Source organism: Lissotriton helveticus, chromosome 7 (genome assembly GCF_964261635.1).
Source record: "Lissotriton helveticus chromosome 7, aLisHel1.1, whole genome shotgun sequence".
Taxonomy (NCBI): Eukaryota; Metazoa; Chordata; class Amphibia; order Caudata; family Salamandridae; genus Lissotriton; species Lissotriton helveticus.
In genome coordinates, this window is record NC_136068.1 from 451869176 (window position 1) to 451892990 (window position 23815).

Below are 23815 nucleotides of genomic sequence, written 5' to 3' on the forward strand. Positions count from 1 at the left end.
CTCTGCTGCTCCAGACTTGTCGCAAGAAGCTCTGGCAGTTTGGCTCATAAACAGTTAAATTCTAGTGATCCTCAGCTCTGGCTGAGTGAGTGAGTCGTTGAGACGGCTGGCTGCAGTGCTGCTATGTTACATTTGCGGCCTCAACCGCCTGGCTGCATTAATTAATTCCCGCACGCAGAGCGAGAGGCTGTCTTCCAGCCCACACTCTGCCGATTAAACACCAGAGGTGGGGCCTGACCATAATCCGGATGTAACCTCACGCAGACCTGTGCCAGTGGCCCAGTCACCACAATCACCCCGTGCCGCTCAACGCTATGGCCCCCGGACGACTGTGTAGTCTTGACTGAGAAGTACGTTTTACTGTCAGTTTTCGTACTTATTCAAGTTTCCACCACTGCTGGGCAGGCGGTGGAGCTCTGCAATAGTAAGGGTAATCTTCCTTCCAGTCTGCGGGTCGTTGCGGAAGACAGAGTGGTTATAGAAAATTGTGGAGACTCGTTCGCTGGTTGTTTTTGTTGAGAGCTGGCGGATGCACCTTCTCCAGTGCTTCTTTCCCAGTCTTTCCTGCAGAGGTGAGTTGTGACAATTTATATAGCGAAGTATGCAGAGGACGCAGCTTCTTGGCACTCGTCTGATAGCTGTGTTTACTGACATAGGAAATGTTCTGCCTGTGCCTGGGACCGTTACTGCAGCTCTGTGTATTGCTATCTGTTACTTCTGAAAAAAGTTTATTTCCTAGTCCTTCTAATGGCGTTTGTCTGCCTAATGTTTTGGAGGAGGTGGTGGGAAGTAAGTACTTGGTGAAAGCATAACATCAGTAAGTTGAGTGGCCATGTTAAAAGCGCACTGTAAAGATTGCTTTCTTCCCTTAAAATCTATTACGAAGATTTAATTGTAATGATCCGCTGACTGTAAAGAACTGGCTAATGAAAACTTTTGCTACCCTAGTGCATTGACAGGATTTAAGAGTTTAGTCTACCTTGTTGCAAAATGTACCAGATATGCTTATTTCTTTGAAAGCTGAGAACCTAGTTCATCAAACAAATAAGTACATTGATGTTAGCGCTAGGTAAGGTGCCTGCTGCCGGCTTTCTCCAGCTTGTTCTCTGGTGCTATTTTTCTACCCACACCTCTAAGAAATATCACCTGCGCGCGGCCAGGCCATCTCAGCAGGGGTCATCGAAGGACTAAAGCCTCCTGGTGCCGGCTAACGGCAGCCACGGCATAGGCCCTTGGTTGCCCGACTCGTGCCCACTGGCCCTGGAAGGGCATACGCCATTGCAGCACAGCCCGTGATCTGGTCCACGTCGAGAGTGGCAAAGCCATAGTGTAGGTACTGGAAGCCTCAGAGTTGGGTCCTAACAGCCAACACATGAGTGCGTGTAGCAGTAAATCTCCATTAAGCACTATATAAATGATCAGACGCGAGCACATTTGGTCGTGCCCGCAGAAATGTTCTGCTAAACATAACACGTGTTCTTGACTGTTTTCTCTTGGCAGGTTGTCATGTGTTTATTTCGCTGTACGTCATATTGGTCTCTCATCAATTAAACAATACTAAGGAGAACATTCTGCACTGAAGTTCTTGAGCTGCCAGCCAACTGATTGGGACTGTTACAGTGTCGGTCTTTAAGTGACTGTTAACACCATTGGCCTCTTGAGCCAACATCCCAGACGACAGAGTAGAAGTCTTCGGCTACAATGTTACGATTTTTCAGAGCTAACCACTTATCGGTTCCCATGGGCTCCTCTGATCGCTAGAGCATATCGACAAACACCATTCTTTAACGCACGAGGGTCAGAAGTGCATGTATGTGATGGGATCACCGCCGAAAGCCTCTCATTTTCACATTTCATCTTCCCGAACAGCAACACATTGTTAATGCTACACCCAGGTAGCTAGTGCAGGTCGCCATTAAAAAAAAAAAGCAACGTGACTTGAAGAAACAGTTCCCAAACTCTTTCCTTCATTTAGTTGCTTCCCTGTGAAATGGATCAAAAAAAAAAAAAAAAACAATCCCGCAAGTGGTGCACACACACGCGCCACAGCGAGACATGTTATTTCAATTGTCGCGCCCGTGTCTGGGCACGATAATTGAAACCACATGGCAGCAGTGCACGTAATAGACACCAATAGGCCATGGGTGGAGCAATGCGCCCGTCTTCGGCCAATTGCGTGCTGTCTTTGATAAAAAGACGCACGCAAAGGCCAATAGCGTGGGCCAATAGGAAAAGCACACGCACAAGTGTGTGAGATTCCTAGGTCTGTTTTGAAACTCTGTACAAGAGGTCTCTCGCTGCGAGAGCAATGCTGCGCACTGGGACACAAGCGCAAGACCTAAAAACCTATTGACAATTTATCCTGTCCAAGTCTCACATGACTTTTTATGGTCAGACCATTTATGCTCTACTGGTCTCCTTTGACCAACATTCATTACCTTTTTGTGTCCGTATGTATTTTTCATAATACATTATTATCTACTTAAACTAGGTATAAAGTAGACTGTGCACGTTTTTGCATTTCCTATGGCAGGATAGTAATGTTGCTTTGCACACTACCTACCCACACTTACTCTGCGGCTGCCTTGTAGCTAAGATCAGATATTTCGGGCAGGCAGTTGTAAGCTTCTCTTGTTAAATATTATTCAAATCAAACTGAAACTATGCATGGACTGCTCACTGTGTGACAAGGGGACCCTGCATTATACCTTTTCTACACAATTCAGTCTCACTGGGAGATTGACGCAATATTTTCATGTGTGCTGCTCTCTTCTAGCACATATATGAATTAAATGATTACTGCCCTGCCCCTACTGTGCAAGAATGCGACTCAGAGGTTCCATTTGTTACTGAGTCCTCCACACAAAATGCACTGCTCTGTTCAATTAAATGACAGTGGCCCCTCTAAAGAGGAGCCTATTCTGCAGTCAGACAGATGTATACCATCACTGCTTACCTTTCCATCGATGATGGCAGACAGGCTGAGGTAGTCAAAGATTTCGGTGCAGTACCGCCATACTGTGACTGAGCCATACTTGCGCAGGCATTCGTCATAAAAGCCATAGACCTGGGTAATCTGTCGGCTCTCGTGGTTCCCCCGAATCAGAGTAATACGGTCTGGGTATCGCACCTGAAGAAAAGTGGAGAAACGGACACATAAAATGTTACATCTTAAGAAAAGGGAAGGGGTATAATAAGGAATGTTGGTAATTTGGGTCAAAATTCTGAATTCAAATAGAGGACCAAAAGTAAAATGCAAAAAGAAAAAAAAAAAAAAAAAGGAGGAGGAAGCACAATATATATACCACCACAGAGGGGGATTAGGTATATAAGAGGAAGGCGGGTGATCCTGTAAATGAGGGCGTTTAGAGGTGAAGTATATAAATAAATCAGTATAAAATAGTGTCTAGGAAAGAGCCCCGGTTACTCTGCCTGACTCATTGTAACTGCTGTGGAGGAACATCCATCAACATTCTTTTTCATATGTATGTGGATGACACGCAACTATATCTGAAAATCAACTCCTCTGAAGACTTCATCTCACTCAACTCCTCATTGACGAAAACAGAATTCCTTCTCATCTCCCCTCCCAAGCACACCCTCAAGATTCCTCTGGATGAAACACCTCAACTTTTAACTGCTCCCCGGTTATCATCGACTCAGCTGAATCTCTTGGAATCACTCTAAACCCGCACTTGAACATGAAGAAAAATATATTTGTAAGATGTGCAAGGGTGCGAATCACCAAATAAGGATTCTTAGAAACCTGAAACCATTCCTCCCTCAAGAGGAGTTCAAGCAGGTGGTACAAGCACTTGTTTTACCGAGGCTAGACTATGGGAGTGCAACACTCTGTGGCCTCCCCAAATATGCCTTGACCCCACTCAGGGCCTATTGAATGCAGTGACCAGACTGATCACTGACTAAACGAAATGAGCACATTTCCCCAGCCTTAAGATCTCTAAAATGGTTACCCTACGAAGCAAGAATTCATTTTAAGATTGCTTGTTTGACGCACAAAGCCCTACAATCTAACACCCCTGGATGCCTGGCTCAAAAACTGGATCTATCAGGAGGGGGCAGACCTTCCAGAAATGCAAACTCTTTACTTCTGAAACCTCTGACTTTTCGCAAAAAGAAAACGAGACTCAGCCTTATCTGGCGCAGCTCCCAAGATCTGGAACTCTCTCCCACCTGAAATTTGCAGAATCCCCTCCATGGCGGCGTTCAAACATGAAGTAAAATCAATCCTAATGAACAAGTTCCTGCCTTAATTGGCTAATGGCCTGTCTGTTTGCAAAATGTTTTTTTTCCTTTTTCTCTCCTTACACTTGTAATGTCAATGTTCTCTGCCTACCTTATTATGTAGCGTTTTGCTCGCATCTATGTACAATTTTGTTCAGCTCACCATGCTAGCCTGCCTTACCCTCTCTTCAACGTCCCCTTACTGTGTTGCCTCACCTCTACTGTGAAGCGCTCTGATAACCTTCGGGGTCTTGTTCGTGCTATACAAAACTTTATATAAATAAAGACATATCTGAAAGCATGGAAGAGGCAAATTTCTTGCTTGCTGTGAGAAAGTGGCTCTATATTGAATATGCTACTTACCAGTATGCATCTGTTCTTGGCATGTAGGGCTGCTAACATTCATATCTTAGCATTAGATCGCCGCCTAGTGTTGGGTCCGGATGATCGCACATTGTTGTCCTGGAAGAGTCTTCGAAGTATCCTGAGATAGGTGGCTCCTCCCCTGGACTACAGTGCGCATGGGCATCGGCTCCATCCCCAGATTGTTTTTCGCCATTGTGGCAGAAGATGGAGTGAAAAGTGTAAAGGATGTCCATGCTAATGACTGAATACAATAGTATATCTGCAGCTGCAACAGGCACCGGGGAGGAGGGTGGGCGATATGAATGTTAGCAGCCCTACATGCCAAGAACAGATGCATACTGGTAAGTAGCATATTCAGTTCGAGGCATGTGGGCTGCTAAATTCATATCTTAGCATAGAATACATAGCAGTCCCTCCATCAGCGGCGGTTGCCCGTGCCAGCTGCAGAAACCTGAAAGAGTGTCTTGAGAACAGCCTGTCCAACAGCAGCTTGCTGCTTGGAATGCACATCAACACAGTAGTGTTTTGTAAAGGTATGTGGTGTAACCCACGTGGCCGCTCTGCAAATGTCCTCTAAAGGAATGTTCCCTAGGAAAGCCATGGATGCCCCCAATTTGCGTGTGGAGTGCGCCCTTGGGGGTATCGTTAGAGTGCGCTTGGCCTTTTGATAACATATTTGGATGCACTTAACAATCCACCTGGCTATTCCTGCTTTGGAAATAGGGTTGCCTTTGTGTTGTGGTGCGAAGGCAACAAAAAGTTGTTTTGTCTTTCTAAAGGGTTGTGTCCTGTCTATGTAGTACATCAACGCCCTCCGTACATCTAAGGTATGGAGCATTCTTTCCGCCACCGTTTGTGGGTTTTGAAAGAATGCCGGCAAGTCAATAGTTTGGTTGAGATGAAACTGTGACACCACCTTTGGAAGGAATTTGGGGTTAGTGCGTAGCACTACCCTATTTGGATGAATCTGAATGAAAGGCTCTTGGATTGTGAGCGCTTGTAGCTCACTAACACGCCTCAGTGACGTAATAGCTATTAGGAAAGCTACTTTCCACGTTAGGAACTGGAGTTCACACGAGTGCAGTGGCTCAAAAGGTGGTCCCATCAGTCTGGTGAGGACCACATTGAGGTTCCACACCGGAGCTGGTGGTGTTCTTGGGGGAATGACTCGTTTCAGACCTTCAAGGAAAGCTTTAATGGCAGGCACTCTGAAGACAGAGAGATGCTGCCTGTTCTGAAGATAAGCCGCTATGGCGGATAAATGTATCCGAATGGAAGTGTACGCTAGATTGCACTTGTAAAGATGCAACAGATAGCAAATGATGTCAGGGATAGATGCATCTAGCGGGTTGATGTCATTGGCTGTACAGTAAATGACAAAACGCTTCCATTTCGCAGCATAGCATGCTCTGGTAGTTGGCTTCCTTGCCTCCTTGATGATGTCCATGCATTCCGGAGGTAGGTTAAGGTATCCAAACTCTAGGACTTCAGGAGCCAGATCGCCAGGTTGAGCTGTTGCGGATCTGGATGCTGAATTTCTCCATGGTTCTGCGTCAAAAGTCTGGGCGTGAGGCGCAGTCTTTGATGCGGCACCACTGAGAGTTCGAGGAACGTGGTGTACCATGCTTGGCGCGCCCACGTTGGAGCAACTAGGATGAGTCATCGCGTGCTGCCATAGCTTTCTTGCCACCAGCGGTATCAGAGGGGCTGGCGGAAAAGCGTACGCAAATTTGCCTGACCAGTTCATCCATATCGCATTCCCCTGCGACTGTGGGTGAGGGAACCTGGCGGCAAAGTGTTGGCATTTTGCGTTTTCTTTTGTAGCAAACAGGTCTATCTCCGGATGACCCCACTGCTGGAAGTACGGGTGGAGTACAGATGGGTGTAACTCCCACTCGTGCATTTCATGGCTGTATCTGCTGAGCAGATCCGCCATCTGATTGTCCTTTCCCGGGAGGTGTTCTGCCATGAGGAAAATGTTCCTCTGAATGGCCCACTTCCACATGCTCTGAGCCAGATGAGACAGCTGTGGCGAGTGGGTGCCTCCCTGCTTTTGAATGTAGTACATCGCGGTCATGTTGTCCGTCCGGACTAACACTACCTTGTTGCACAGATGTACAATGAAGGACTTGATCGCCATGAAGATTGCCATCAGTTCCAGATAATTGATGTGCATCCTCTGTTGCGTCGTCCATAGTCCCTGCACTGTGTAAGTGAGCAGATGAGCTCCCCATCCCTGGAGAGACGCGTCCGTTGTCAGGATAATCTGTGGCACTGGCTCCTGGAACAGTCGGCCCTTGCAAAGGTTGTGTGGAGTCCACCAATGCAGAGAGTCGTATGCCCGACTGGTAACCAACACTAGGTCTGTCAATTGTCCCTGAGCCTGTGTCCACTGATTTGCTAAGCACTCCTGGAGCGGGCGCATATGTAACCGTGCGTGAGGGACTATGAAGATGCAGGAGGCCATCATGCCGATCAACTGCATGAACACTCTCGCTGGAAGCGAGTGTTGTGGTCTGAACTTTTGGATTAGAGACTGCATGTTGTCTATCCTGACTTGGTTTGGTTGAGCAATGGCCGTCAGGGTATTGATCGTTGCACCTAGAAACTGCCGGACATGTGCCGGCTGAAGATGCGACTTTGGGTAGTTCAACGAGAAACCTAGATTGTGAAGGAGGTGAATGGTGGTCGACATGTCCGCGGCGCACTGTCGTTCCGACTTGGCTTGAACGAGCCAGTCGTCCAGGTAGGGGTAGACATGGATGTTCTGCCTCCTGAGGTGCGCTGCTACTGTCGCCAGACACTTGGTAAACACCCTTGGGGCTGTGGTGACTCCGAAGGGTAGGACCTTGAACTGGTAATGCCTGCCATGGATAGTGAACCGGAGGTATTTCCTGTGGGACGGGTGTAGTGGAATGTGGAAATAAGCATCCTTGAGATCTAAGGTTGCCAAGAAGTCCCCTTGGTTTAACAAGGGAAGAATCTGTTGCAGTGTAAGCATGTGGAAATGTACTGATAGTATGTACTGGTTGAGGGGACGTAGATCTAGAATGGGTCTGAGAGATCCGTCCTTTGGAATAAGGAAGTACAGGGAGTATACCCCCGTGCCTTCCTCTCCCACTGGCACAAGCTCGATTGCGCCTTTTTGCAGCATTGCCACTACTTCCTGCTGCAATAAGTGCAAGTGCTCTGCGGACATAGGCCTTTGCCTTGGTGGGATGTTGGGTGGAGTGGATTTCAACTCCAGGCAATAACCATACTGGATTAGCTGTCGCACCCACCTGTCTGTGGTGATGTTTCTCCAGACGGGCAGGAACTGCTGCAGTCTCCCCCCGACAGGTGTTAAGTGGTCGGGGGGCAGTGACAGAGAGTCACTGTTTGCTAGGGGTAGAGGAGCGGGAGTTGTTGTTTCCTCTGCCGCGTCCTCTGTTGCTGTTATTTCTGTAACCTCCCTTGTTCTGTTTCGCGAACGAGGATTGTGCTCCTCCCCTTGAGAATTGAGATTGTTGACCCATTTGTCCTCTGGTGACTCCACGTGCACCTGAGCGACGAAAATTATTGCCACGAAACTGTTGTGACTGCAGGGCCCCCATGGACTCAGCAGTTTCTGTGTCCTTCTTTATCTTTTCGAGGGTGGTGTCAACATCTGGACCAAACAGTCTATCAGGATTGACTGGCTGATTAAGTATTGTTGTCTGAATATCGGGTTTAAACCCAGATATGCGGAGCCAAGCTTGTCGTCTCAGCATGACGCTAGTGTTGATAGCCCTAGCTGCTGTGTCTGCGGCGTCAAGTGCACACTTGATGGCTGCGTTGGAGATCAGTTTACCTTCCTCTATAAGCAGTTTGGTGCCCTCTTGAAACTGTGGAGGCAGGTGTTGTACTATTTGCTCAAGGGTGTCGTAATGCGCCCTATCGTAACGTGCTAAGAGTGCTTGTGTATTTGAAATACGCCAAAAGTTGGCAGCCTGTGCCGCCACTCTCTTGCCCCCTGCCTCCAGCACTTTGGACTCCTTGTCAGGGGGAGGAGCTTCACCCGTTGTCTGGGAGTTGGCCCGTTTTCTGGCATTTGCGACCACAAGAGAGTCCAGAGGCAACTGTCCCCGAATGTATGCAGGGTCTGCAGGTGCTGGCCTGTACTTCTTTTCAATACGTGGATTGACCACTCTCGCCCTGGTAGGTTCTTTAAAGATGTCAGCTGCATGCTTGAGGACTCCCTTGAGCATAGGCAGCGTTTTCACAGTTCTTTCAGAGACTGAAAAAGTGTCAAAGAGAAAATCCTCTTCCACCGGGTCAGCATGCATGTCTACATCATGATTAGCAGCTGCCCTCTCGATGAGTGCATGAAAACCTGCAGAATCCTCTGTTGGGGATGCACGTGCACTGAAAGGCTGTGGGTCTTGCCCCACACCTTGGGTGCCTTGGTCACCAATGTCATCATATGCATCTGTGTGTGCATCTGGTTCATTTACTGGGAAAGTGTATTGGTCCTCCTCATTGTAACCCTCACCATCAGAATGGTCTGGTGAGGGAGTAGGGCTTCTTCTTGGAGGAGGCTGGATAGGCTCTATGAGGTTAGAAGCGTCCAGAGGAACTTTTTTCTTCTTTAGTGGGATAACATAGGAGTCTAGAGGCTCTGATGTGATCCTTCTTTTGTATATTGTCGTCGATGAAGTGCTCAGAATCGTCCTCGGATCAGAGTTCTCGACTTGAAGGTACCCCTGCCGTAGAAGAATCCACCTTCTTTGGCGTCGATTTTGTAGAAAAAGCCTTCGGAGCCTCTTTCGGCGGCAGAAGGAAGAGAAGCTTGCTTTTAGGCTTGGCCGGAGCATCCTTCGGCGTCTGAGGCGACGGTAACGGAGCCGACGTAGCAGCGGCCTTTTCCCTGATTCTCTGCAGCGAAGCGGCGATGGGAGACGCTTCATCCACAGTGGCTTTTGGCGCTGACGAGGACGTCTTGACCTTCCCCTCGGATCCGACGTGATGGTGGCCCTTCAGAGGTTTGGGCGCCGATGCCGTTGACGCCGACCCAGAGTCCTTGGACCGATGCGCAGACGTGCCAGCAGTGGATCCGTGCGCTTGAGTCGGTTCCGTATCCACTACACTGCCGGCCTTGGCGTGCTTGGACGGTGTCGCAGCGGTTGATCCGTGCCGACCACCCTTTTTAGAGGATCCCTCCTCCTGCGCCGATTTCGTTCCAGCGGAATCGATCGACTTCTTCGGCTTCTGCGGACCGGAGCCCGACGGAGCCGATGCGGCAGCGGGTGCAGTATGTTTCTGTGGGCCGGCCGCCATTTTAGGGACGCTCGAGTCCATAAGTTTCGGTTTCGTTTTCGGGTCGGCCATTTTAGGTGTAGTCGACACCGCAGGTTTCGGTTTCGATCCGGCTTGCCCAGCAAGTACGTCCGTGGCCGGGCCTGATGGCGGGGCCGTGGCTTGCGGCACTGGGTCTTGGGTAAGGCCACTTGGCGATCCCGTGACCCGATCTTGATCTTCGAAACCTTCGGGGCATAGCTCGTCTCCAGAGCTATCTGCCGCGGCCCCATAAATCTCTTCGACGTCCCCTACCTCGTCGACGTATTGAAGGTCTTGACCCGCGACTCCGTCGTCGTCCTCCGGATCCGCCTCGACCTCCGTTTCGGGTGGGGAGATTTGGAGAAGATGACCCTGTTCATCTTCTTCCTGGTCGCCGAAGATGTTTTCTGGATCGGGGGCCGCTTGTCTGGCCTCCAGGCGCACCGCGCGCCGAAGCTTGAGAGTCTTTTTCGACCTGAATTGAGCGCAAGCCTTACACTTGCCGTCGTCATGGTCCGGTGAAAGGCATTTGTTACAGACCGGGTGGAGGTCTATATGTGGGTACTTGGACCCACAGAGCGGACAGTATTAAACGGACTCCGCAACGTATATTTAACAAGGACCCCCTGAAGACATAGATAATGTAGTTCCTAGGTCAGGGTAAAAATCTCATGTGACAAAAAACAACCTAGGCAACTAAAGATATGGAGGACAATGATTAATGTGAAGGGACACAAGCTGGCAATTATTCTGAAAGTACAATTTTATTCTCCAATTTAAAAACACAATAAACAGTGACAAAGAACAAATTTAAAAATATGTTAAGCAAGAAATTGTAATACAATGAAAATTTCATAAATCTGACATAGTGCATAAAATTAATTTATACAATGACTAATACATAATAAAAAACAAAAAGAGACAAAATATAATCAAATATTAAGAAATGAGTGGCCTAATGGTTCTCTACGCGCGTTTCGGCGACCAGCGCCTTCTTCTGGAGTTGCCACGTGATATTCTAAAAATAAAAAAAGTTATACAAAAAATACAATTATTTACAACTAATGATATGACAAGTTAAAAACAACTGTACTTATCATCAACAATACAGCCATAGTGTGAACCCTTTCATTTTACTAAATAACTAAATAACATAGTGCATTTAGTAGACCTATTTTGCCTTTGTTCATTTCCCTACTCATTCAGTTCCTTTCGGTGGAATAATGGTTAGTTATAAGGGTATTTACTATTCTCTATTATACATGCAAGGTGGTTACAGGAAGTTAACAGCCTAATTCTGTATTTCCTAAGACATATCAGTCATTATGGTTAGAACAGATAAATAAATACTTACACGTAATTGTGCACTGCGATTAATACGGTGCGGCTGATGTGACGTATCGTATTGTTGTCTTTATAAAACTTCAAGGCAGTCTTTGATAAAGCTTAGAAGAGATTTCAAAAATTATAATTAATTCTCTTCAAATGGGCACATATTTCTTTTAGAGGCTTTAGAAAGTCACACCTTACCATGATTATTTATTTAAAACTATGGATTAGAGAATTGGACCCATCAGGCTCATATTTTAACTTGCCTATTGGAGAGATTAAAGATAGACAAGGCATATATCTATGTCAATACGTATTAGGGGTATAGTCAACCTAACTTACCCTCAATTTATGCGTCAAAGTACATTTATTTTTTCTTTTTCCAAAAGGATGTAGTTGGTGGCGTTTTAATGACGCTGAGTGATGGCTCCCGAATGTAGTTTAGATCAAATATAGTATATTGAAGGACCTCCCTACCTAAAAGAGGGGATATTAGAGATAACTATGAGACAAACCTGTATTTGAGACAGGAATGCATTAAGGTCATGCAATATTTCAAAGTTGGACTTACTCGACATTCGACGACAGGGCTCCTTCACTCATTTGGAGAGATATGCAGACATGCAGACTGGCGTCTTGGTTTATATTCAATAAAATATTTTAAAAGATCTCCCTGCCTAGGAAAATAACAGACAAATTTTCGAGTTAAGATATACTGTTACGTTCTGGCGGTCAATTCACTATGAGGCCAAACAGGGAAGAATCAGGCGAGTCCATTGTAACTTACCCAGCAAAAGCCAGCAGAGCTCCTTAAATCCTTTAAAAAGATGCGACAAATTCGCGTTTTGTTCAGAGCGATGGATGACTCTTGACAAGTGCACACATTGGTGACTGATTTTATATCTATAAGAGAGATTCCTGCCTGTAAACAAATATACATATAAGATAGGACTTATTTTTATTCCCTATTGATGTTTTAAGTTAAGGGGCAAGGCGGGTCAAATTTGACTTACCCAGTGATAAGGAGCAGGCTCTTTTATTCACTCGCACTGCAAGGATTCGCGTTTTGATAGGATGACGTATCGTCAATAGTAAATGTTTTAAAAGATCTCCCTGCCTATAGGGAAACACACAGAGGATGGTTTTAGGAAAAAAAAGGATATATTCTTATTCTTTTAGAGTTAAGTTAATCAATGGCCAGGGACGATCTGTCAAGACTTACCCGAGGATAAACGGCAGGGCTCCTTGATTCCCTCGAGATACTGCGCAGGTTACGTCCTGACCTACATGTAAAACCGACAGCCAGAAATACGTTGCTCCATTACCAGAGTTTCCATCCATCAACACAGAAAGACAGTATCCCGTTCTCCCAGTTCTTAAGGGTCAGACGTAATTGTACGAATCTGGCAGATTTTGACCGACAAGCTATGATAATGAGATCAAAATTCATAGAAAGAGGGTACCCTCACCGACTAGTGAGGCACTCCTACAAAAGAGCTCGGTTCTACGACCGTGATTGTCTGTTAAGAACGAAGTCAACGAAACAAAAGGACCAAATAGTGTGTATAACCAAACACTCGACGGTCAATGCGAAAGTGAAGCACGTAATCAATTCCAACTGGCATATTTTAAACAGCAACTGCCCAAATGAACAGAAATTGGCCAAACCCCTTTTTGCCCATAAAAGAAATAAAAATATCAAAGAATATATAGTCCATTCTCGTTTCAAATCTACCCCAGTTGAAGAGAATTGGACACAACGATCAATTCTAAACAACAATCCTGTGAGAGGAACCTTTCCTTGCTCCTCATGCACATCCTGTAATAATATCCTAAGAGGAGAGGAATTCACCCACAATGGCCATACAACAAAAGCCAAAGAAATGTGGAATTGCAGAACAACCAATGTGATATACTTTCTGCAATGTCCTTGCCTCTTAGGATATGTAGGGGAAACGTCACGGATGATTCAAACCCGTCTTAATGAGCATCGTTCCGCCATAAGAACAAAAAGGATTACTTCACCGATGGTGAAACATTTCCTAGAAAAAGGACATAGTGTAGAAGACTTCAAGTGGAGAATCTTAGAGAAGATACATACCCCGGATTCCAATGGCGGCACTGCAATCAGGAAAAAGAGAGAAGTCTTTTGGATTTTTGTTTTTAACTGTTTCAGTCAGGGATTGAACAGCGAAATCCCATGGGAACATGCCATTCATTAATACATTGACCACCCATCTTTATTGTCACCATCAGGAAAGTCTAGTTCGCTTGCCAGAAATGAAAGTTTTGACAATTAGATTGTTGCTCATTTCAACTAACTCAACGAAAGGGGCAAATATTGTAGACAGAACAGACACTTTTTGTATATAAATAGAAACAATTATGTCTGTGCAATGGCTGTTTTTTCCCCCTCCTCCCCCTTTTTGGCCTTCTAGTTGCTTCAGAGTTCAATCCTAAATTGGAAATGAAGTCTGAATCACTAGAAATATATATCTTTGACCAACAATTGTAAACACACCAACAACTTTGTGTTAAACAATACCATTCTCTTTTTATTAGTCCCTCTCCATTTTATACCACGGACCAATCCATGGGGTAAAAACTCAGATAATAGTGCCACGAAAGATCAGGATCCACAACAAAAGTTAGCTAGTCCATTAATTAAGTTCAGTCGCGATCCTTGCACCTCTTAGTAATGGACGCCATGGATCAATCGAAACAACAGAAGTGAGCTAGTCCGTCCTCTATTTTTAGCCTTTCAGTGGCGGTAGTCCCACTTCTCTCTCTTGTGTCAAATAATACCATTTTTCAATTCCCCTTATATCAGTCCTACTGCATTTTCTAGCAGGGATCAGCCCATTTGGCATAAATTTAGACAATAGCGCATTATTGCGAAAGATTGGGACACACAATATAAGCTAGTCAGTACATTAATTATCTTCAGTCGCGATCCGTGCACCTTTTAGTAATGGATGCCATGGATCGTTCTAAAACAACAGAAATTAGTTAGTCCGTCATCTATCTCTAGCCTTTTAGCAATGGTAGTCCTACTTCTCCCTCTCGCAAAACAAACATCCCTCCAGCTGAAGGTGATTTGAATTAAAAATACCAATATAAAAGCGAGAGACCCACGGAGAAACCTCATCTACCATCTCCACCGGTCGAGACACAGGACGTAACCTGCGCAGTATCTCGAGGGAATCAAGGAGCCCTGCCGTTTATCCTCGGGTAAGTCTTGACAGATCGTCCCTGGCCATTGATTAACTTAACTCTAAAAGAATAAGAATATATCCTTTTTTTTCCTAAAACCATCCTCTGTGTGTTTCCCTATAGGCAGGGAGATCTTTTAAAACATTTACTATTGACGATACGTCATCCTATCAAAACGCGAATCCTTGCAGTGCGAGTGAATAAAAGAGCCTGCTCCTTATCACTGGGTAAGTCAAATTTGACCCGCCTTGCCCCTTAACTTAAAACATCAATAGGGAATAAAAATAAGTCCTATCTTATATGTATATTTGTTTACAGGCAGGAATCTCTCTTATAGATATAAAATCAGTCACCAATGTGTGCACTTGTCAAGAGTCATCCATCGCTCTGAACAAAACGCGAATTTGTCGCATCTTTTTAAAGGATTTAAGGAGCTCTGCTGGCTTTTGCTGGGTAAGTTACAATGGACTCGCCTGATTCTTCCCTGTTTGGCCTCATAGTGAATTGACCGCCAGAACGTAACAGTATATCTTAACTCGAAAATTTGTCTGTTATTTTCCTAGGCAGGGAGATCTTTTAAAATATTTTATTGAATATAAACCAAGACGCCAGTCTGCATGTCTGCATATCTCTCCAAATGAGTGAAGGAGCCCTGTCGTCGAATGTCGAGTAAGTCCAACTTTGAAATATTGCATGACCTTAATGCATTCCTGTCTCAAATACAGGTTTGTCTCATAGTTATCTCTAATATCCCCTCTTTTAGGTAGGGAGGTCCTTCAATATACTATATTTGATCTAAACTACATTCGGGAGCCATCACTCAGCGTCATTAAAACGCCACCAACTACATCCTTTTGGAAAAAGAAAAAATAAATGTACTTTGACGCATAAATTGAGGGTAAGTTAGGTTGACTATACCCCTAATACGTATTGACATAGATATATGCCTTGTCTATCTTTAATCTCTCCAATAGGCAAGTTAAAATATGAGCCTGATGGGTCCAATTCTCTAATCCATAGTTTTAAATAAATAATCATGGTAAGGTGTGACTTTCTAAAGCCTCTAAAAGAAATATGTGCCCATTTGAAGAGAATTAATTATAATTTTTGAAATCTCTTCTAAGCTTTATCAAAGACTGCCTTGAAGTTTTATAAAGACAACAATACGATACGTCACATCAGCCGCACCGTATTAATCGCAGTGCACAATTACGTGTAAGTATTTATTTATCTGTTCTAACCATAATGACTGATATGTCTTAGGAAATACAGAATTAGGCTGTTAACTTCCTGTAACCACCTTGCATGTATAATAGAGAATAGTAAATACCCTTATAACTAACCATTATTCCACCGAAAGGAACTGAATGAGTAGGGAAATGAACAAAGGCAAAATAGGTCTACTAAATGCACTATGTTATTTAGTTATTTAGTAAAATGAAAGGGTTCACACTATGGCTGTATTGTTGATGATAAGTACAGTTGTTTTTAACTTGTCATATCATTAGTTGTAAATAATTGTATTTTTTGTATAACTTTTTTTATTTTTAGAATATCACGTGGCAACTCCAGAAGAAGGCGCTGGTCGCCGAAACGCGCGTAGAGAACCATTAGGCCACTCATTTCTTAATATTTGATTATATTTTGTCTCTTTTTGTTTTTTATTATGTATTAGTCATTGTATAAATTAATTTTATGCACTATGTCAGATTTATGAAATTTTCATTGTATTACAATTTCTTGCTTAACATATTTTTAAATTTGTTCTTTGTCACTGTTTATTGTGTTTTTAAATTGGAGAATAAAATTGTACTTTCAGAATAATTGCCAGCTTGTGTCCCTTCACATTAATCATTGTCCTCCATATCTTTAGTTGCCTAGGTTGTTTTTTGTCACATTAAACGGACTCCGCTCCATGCTGGAAAGTTGTAGTCGTGTCGCGATGAGAAGGCCTCGATGTTCGAAGAGTGTAGACTCCGTTGAATCCGACTTCAAGAGTTGGAAGAACCCGAGACCGTGCGCGAACAATACCGACGCTAGAAAATATAAGGCCTTTTGGCCTGAAAAAGTTAGTTTTTCTCGGTTCCGACAAAGAGAAGTCGGGACCACATCCGAACCCAATGGCGGAAAAAAACAATCTGGGGATGGAGCCGATGCCCATGCGCACTGTAGTCCAGGGGAGGAGCCACCTATCTCAGGATACTTCGAAGACTCTTCCAGGACAACAATGTGCGATCATCCGGACCCAACACTAGGCGGCGATCTAATGCTAAGATATGAATTTAGCAGCCCACATGCCTCGAACATACTGGACCAAAGTAAGGTACAGGGTGTAGAGGCCACCAACCCCAGAGGTATAACAGAGGTTAAAGTCAGGGCTGACCTTACTCTCAAAGTGGTAGCTTGGTCGAGCAGCAAGGCAGTACCAGAGGACAGTGTAAAGCATTTGTTGTACACACTCAGTCAGCAAAAGGTTTCACACATTCAAGGACTGAACGCAGGCCAATTGTTTTTATATCAAAAAGATATAGTGGTTCATTTTTAGAACCAACAGGTATCAAAATATACTTTTCTCAATTAGGAGTGATCTCAGGTAATTGCTTTGCAGAAAGGTAATAACTTAGTAAACACAATAGGTACAGGGGTTGCAGTAGGCAACACAATTCTAAACACAATTTAACATTGCGCTCAATGGGTTTTTCTACAAAAATCCAGTGAATTACTTTGTAGATTACTTTTGTAATTCCAGGACTGGATCCTAGATTCAGTCCTGGGGTGTAAGCTGAAAACAGTTTAGTAAAAACGTTTTGGTTATTGCAATGCTTTTTAAGGAATAAAAAGGTATTTTAAAAGTTCACACTTAGAAACTTTTCAGAGAAAATCTAGCAATGTTATCCAATGGGAGAAAATTCAGGTTACAGGTAAAGTATTTTCTCGTTACTTTTGTAATCCAGTACTGGGCTCCTAGGTCCAGCACTGGGATCTCTACTTAAGGCAGGTGAGTAATTCCGTTTCAGTAGTTGGTACGATTTTTAAGGAATATTTCAAGTTTTCAAAAGTAGACAAGAAATTTCATAGAAAAGCAGACAATGGATTCCTATGGAGAAAATTCAGTTTACTAGTAAACCCGGTTAGGATTACTTTTTCGGGTCAATATTGGGCTACAAGATCCAGTACTGCAACTGGCTATTGACTATCATGGATTATTGCTTATGTGGTGCCTGATGATTATAAGGAGCACTTATTTGCAAGGCCAATTTCATCACCACGACGATCTTTAAGATAGCACTGCCTGTCCCTAAGATGGCGCCCGTGACTCAGTTCTTAGAATATTCAATCAGAGACATGGCCGTTTGATACTGCTGTATTAGAGAGATTGGTTCAACCCTTCTCTATTACACCATGTCACTTCACCAACGGCGCCGCACCGAGAACTCCATTGCCACACTGCCGATGCCCTCAGGTTGGCCGCCGATGAATCTGAATTAGTAGGAGACTCATTTCCCCCCCCCCCCCCCCCACTGCCTCCCGACTTTGCCACCAATGGGTTTCCCACTGCCATCCCTCCTGGCTTGCCTCCCGTCTAACGGGTGGAACAACATCGAGGTTTTATCCAGAGGTAAGAAGAAACTATTCCTCTGGACTTTTGAACTACATCGCCCCCCACCATTTGTGGTCCATCTCCAATGGTCACTCCGGTCTCGCGCCACCATCTTGCAACTTGGTCCCTACTACCTGCCCCACTGACCTCCTCCAGAACTATTATTGTTTTTCTCTCCTCCCCACGGACATTCACATTGTATTAAAATTGTTATTGATACCTCTGCTCCCCCCATTCTCTCAGGTTATGTCCCCCACCCGATTATTTACATGTTTTAATACTATGGTTCGTATTGTACTGCACTAACTCTTTCCTTTACTCTCTCTCTCGGTTTAATTTGGTCTCCTACCATTACCCTTGCTTGCACACTGACTCCTCCGGGTTTTTTGCCAGCTCCGATGACTGTTCCCTGTTGAGCCTGCTTGTACCGGCCTGTCCTTACTATGGCAGCTGAATCTCTCTCCCCAGGCCACATCTTCCCTTTCCCTGCCCATTCAGTTTTCCCAAGGTGTCCACGTTTTCCTTCTCTGCCCACGCTCTTTTTCTGCTAGCCCCTTCATTTTAGACCTGGAGGCTAAATGGATTTTGATCTATTTCCCCTCTACCTTTTAGGTTAGCTAATCTAGGGATGTAGGCGCCTTATGGCCTCCTTAAATGTGCCCTTTGCCAAAGTGCTCCCTCTCCCCTTGTTGGGGAGGGATCCAGCATTCTTGCCCCGGAGTCTCAGACTCCCCTCTGAGAGAGTCCACAGTGCTTGGGACTGACATTATTGGAAAGGCCTTAATTGGCCTCCTTTAAATACACCCCATGTCAAAGTATTCCTTCTCCCCTTGTTGGGGAGAGATCCTGCTTTTCTGCCCTGGAGTCTCATGTAACCTTCTGAGAGAGTCCACAGTGTTTAGGGAATCTCACATTCTTGGAGGTTTAGGAAGGTTTCCATTATCGCTGGGAACCCATTCACCTTGCTACGTGATAGGAAGCCACCCTGTAACTTTTGACGATCCATCTACCTCGGCAGTCACCTACCCAGCCGGACTTTGGGCAGATGTTACTTTGTCTCTCTATCGTATCTAACTCCTACCCCTTCACCCTACCCGATTCCCCCTCTACGCTCCCTTCTTCTTGCCCTCTACCCCTTTAATGTTTTTCTGTTGAGACCTAGCAATTTGACTGATGCCTGGTGGAGCTACCTGATAGCTGTAGAGGAGATAGGCTACGGATTCCACCTCGGCCGTCACCTACCCAGCCGGATCTTGGGCAGACTTTCCCTTCGTCTCTCCATTATATCTATACCGTGCCCCTCTCTCCTCTACCCCCTTACCCTTCTCACTCCATTTTCCTTTCCTTCTATGCTCCTTAAATATTTTTACTGATATCATTGGTAACTTGTAACTGATGTAATTGTGCAACCATGTGGACCTTATGTAAAGCGCTCGGATACCTTCGGGTCTAGCCAGCGCTATGGAAAACTCTTTAAATAAATCACAGGTGAGTATTTCAGAATTCGGTTGATTTTATAGGAATATTTTAGAGTTTCAAAACTTCACACTTAGGATAACATTGACTGGTTTGACTCTCAAAATCTTCTATGGCAGGAAAGTGAGTTATCGGTTTGTAGGTGAGTATTCGACCAGTGAAGTTAAGATTCTGGGCATAGACCCAGGGGTCCCCCGGGGTCAAGGAAGGTAGGTACAGTTGGTACACCCTCAGCGGCACAGGGGCAGCCGTGTGCAGAGGTAGTTAGGCCCAATGTTATCCAATGAGAGGCAGGGGGTCTTCGGTTGGTGGCTGCTGGCTAGCAGGCCACGCGGCTGTGGGAGCTGGGATCCTGGTTACTTGCTCAGGGCAAATGGGGAAGTAGGATAGGATACAGCGTGCACGGCCAGGGGCATTCAGGCGGCTGGGTGCAGGGTGCTTTTGAGGCGTCAGGCGCTCAATGTTATTTAATGGTAGAGGTAAAAAGGGAACAAAGGCTGCAGACTCGGTGATGGTGATTCTTCAGGTGCGTCCACCACTTCGAGAAGTAAGTTGGGATCTTGGAGAAGAGGTAGGTACCCCAAAGGAAGGCACAGGGGGCCACAGGGCGCCGGGTGCAGGGGTGTTGGAAAATTTTACCCCCGGCTGGTCGCGGTTGGAGGGGTCCCTGGTTCTAAGGCTGCAGGCGTCGTTTGGTTCGTAGAGGAGGGTCTTTGGGCACTGGACTTCGGGTCCCAGTCGCCGGGGGGGCGTCCTTATGGTCTTGGTTCACTCGGGCAAGAGTCGGGCTCGGCGGGTGCAGCGTGGGTTGGTCTGGTGCTTCTTGGCTGGCACCAGGGGTATGGTTGTTGAAGCAGAGCCTCTGCTTATGGGAGTCCCAGTCTTCAAGAGGGTCAAGGCAGGCAGGTCCTCCGGGGGTCCCAAGGTCGCTGTCCGCAGGAGTCGCTGGGATTAAGCAGGAGCAGGTTCCAGGATCGACAGGCCGGTGGGCTGGGGCCAAGTCAGTGGGTGTCGTCCTGTTGACAGCTGCACGGCGGGTCTTCTTTCTTATTAGGATCTGAGGAAGGAAGGTTAAGGGAGCCCCCAAATACTGAATTTAGGGGCGTTACAGGTAGGGCAGGGACCAATAGGTCCCTGTCCTGGGGTGGGTACACCCCCTAGTCTGCTCCTCTCCTGTGGGAGGGGGGCAGGAGCCTAGCTGTGATTGGGCAGGGCTCCACATCTTCAAGATGGCCGGAGTCTGGGGTCGTGCTTCACCTCGTCTCTCCCACCTGAGGGGGTGGGGATGGCACAGGCTCCCCCCTTATCTGATGTAGGGTTTCCTGCCAGTCTTCCCGCCAGAGTGGGGGTCAGAACCGGTGGGGGCCAGTTGCTGGGTACTGCAAATGGTCTGCAGAAGCTCACAGAGGCGGCAAGCCTTTGAAGCTTCCCCCTGACCATCCTGGGGAATGAGACCTAGCACCTTGCCCAGGATGTGCATTGTTGCAGATCCAGGAAAGCGGGGGGCTCTCCACCCAGGGGTCCAGCAACATGTCTGCTGTGGGGCAGCCTAGGCAGCCTCTCAGTCCAGATGTGGGTTGTAGGTTTAGGTTTCAGGGGGCATCTCTAAGATGCCCTCTGGTGCATTTTACATTAAACTTCACACTGGCATCAGTGCAGGTTTAATGTGCTGAGAAGTGTGATACCAAACTTCTCAGTCTTCAGTGGGGCCATCATGGTACTGTGGAGCTCGTAATGTTGACCTCCCAGCACCATATACTCTTAAATACTCTTAATGGCAGTACTGCACTTACAGAGCCCAGGAATGGACCTGGGTACTGCAGGGTCACAGGGCTCATGAACCTGTGCCCACACCACTGGCATAGGGCACCCAGCTAGAGGGGTGACTGAGGTATGCCAGGGCAGTGGGTCTTGTGGGCATGGCAGGGTACGGGGCCCCTAAGGGTGGCACAATAAGTGCTGCAGCCCTTAGGGGTCTTCTCTGGTCACCATGCCCTGGGTACCATTTACTAGGGGCTGACAGGCGGCCAGAGATGCCAATTGGGTTTTAAGTTCAACACAGTGTTAGGGAAGGAACACAGGCCCTGGGTACCTGGTTGGCAGGAGCCCAGGGCACACTCAGTCAAAGCACATTAGCAGTTCAGCAAAAAGTGGAGGCATACCAATGCAAGAAAGAGGGCACTTTCTCACACTTGCCCATAAAGCCTAATTAGAATGATACAAGATGCCATGCAACCTAACCCGCCTAGAAATGATACTACCTTCATTGCAATACCTAGTTTTTTTTAAAAGAGGAAAATGCATCTACACTTCGAACACTGTACTTACATTTTAACAGGAAATAGCCCACTACATCAACTTCTACTCACAGGCATAATAATGAACATTTGAGACCAATGACCAATAGTTTTAAAGAGTGTTTGAGGTGCAAGTGTGTTAATATATTTTATATTGTATACAGTATATTTGTGGATTCACCTCTTCCTCACGAGTCAAGAAAAATAAAAGGTGAGGCAGCTACATACAGGCTGTTTGGTGTGGTTAAGAACATTTTGGGCACCTGCAGCTCTTGACATTCTGCTAAAATTATTAGTTGACAACACCAACCCAAGAGCGCTGCTCTACTTTAATCGCTCCAGGAAATTTGCACCTATTTCTCCATAAACTGTGTTCTCGATCAAAAGGAGATAATGGTAAATTTGTCTGCAAATCATCTGAACATCAGACTGTTCGGTCATCCAAGCAAGGACAGTTATTGCCACATTGGACCATGAATTGCCCCTGCACCTGGTGTCCAGGCCAAAGAACAATATACTTGAACAAATTGAATCAATCTACAGCAAGCTGTGTAAAAATGTCTGCATATACTCAGGCAAACAAGAAGTCACCAAATTGGTAAGCTGCCATAGCATATGTGTGGCCTGCAAATAAACACGATGCATTAAAAGTTTTAAAAGTCAGACTCCCCGAAAAAACAATCTAACAATGGAGTCTATGACCATGCGCTCTATCACCGGAAGGTAGTCACCTTACTATGTGACTGGAAAGCCTTCTTCGAAGATAAAACAACTTGCATACATCCGGACTCAACACTAGATGGCATGAGTATGCAAAACTTGCAAATCTACAGCACACATGCCTCGAACCCGCGCTTTCTTCCACTTGTTATCAAAAGGTCAGATTCACAAACCCTGTCTCCCATAGATCTGCACTAGCACAGATAAGGAGAAATGGTGCATTTTGAGTATGCACAAATTAACAAAGGGAATTTGGACAATCTGATTCTGGTGTATTCACAACGTGCTTTGCACAGCTGCATCTTGCCCATGTCATTACACGGAATCAGGTGTGGATATGGAAGGAGCACATTTCACACATCCCTCATTCAGTCAGACGAACTGAAATGTGCATCTGGTGCATTTTCAGTTCTGCTACAGCAGTCCTGCTCCCTTCAGTCATTTTGCCTGATCTTGCAAAAGCCTGTGATAGATCAGAAGTGTCTCCCCTCTACTTTTCAGACCTTTATTCCTCTGCTAAATGAACCGTGGAGCACCTATTTACTTTACTGCTTTTATCCTGGGTGTGAAAATATAGATCTAACCATTGACACAAGTCAGTTTAACTCCTCTGGTTGATAAATAATTCCTAAATGTAAAGCATGGCCATATCACCCTCTAACCCCTTCGCTGCGGGGGTTCTTCCCCCGCTGTGCTGGGGGAGGGGTGGCGCGCACAGCACCCCCATGCTCGTGATGAGCTCAGCTCGTCATGAGCTACGGCGCTCCGGTGCTCATGACGAGCTGAGCTAGTCACAGGTGTATGGACTCCCGTGGAACGCTCAGCACAGCAGGGGAATTCTCCCCGCACCTGAGCGTTCCACGGGCCATGACGAGCTGAGCTCGTCATGAGCACCGGAGCGCCGTGGCTCATGACGAGGTCGAAGGTGTTAAGGGTTTAAGGCGACGGGGGACGTTGGGGAGATTAGACAGCTATTGCCCAGAGTCACATGGTGCTGAGCCAAGCTGCCACTGGGGATGGAACCACGAGCCCCGTGCTCCGGAGTCAGCCACTTAAGCTGCTGGGCCACATCTCTCTCCCCCCCCCACCCCCAATGCACTTAAGGAAACAAACAAAAAACCTTGGCAAAGGATATAAGCCTTGGCAATCCAAAAGCTATTGCAGTTGTCAAGGTCTTTTAGAGATGTTGTATAACAACACGGCTGCTGTTCAGCATGGCTGAAAGTCATGGAAAAAAGCACTATGATGCCGTCACTACTGGTCTCGTCCAAGC

At 45.9% G+C, this 23815-nt stretch overlaps 1 protein-coding gene across 1 annotated transcript in view; it reads right to left on the reverse strand.

Annotated features, from left to right (window-relative positions):
• The window catches only part of PPP4C (protein phosphatase 4 catalytic subunit), a 182665-nt gene that overhangs the window by 45432 nt on the left and 113418 nt on the right, over window positions 1-23815 (reverse strand). The window contains exon 6 of the mRNA XM_078652391.1: window positions 2957-3130. Coding sequence (XP_078508517.1) covers window positions 2957-3130 — 174 coding nt within the window. The remainder of the gene's footprint in view (window positions 1-2956; window positions 3131-23815) is intronic.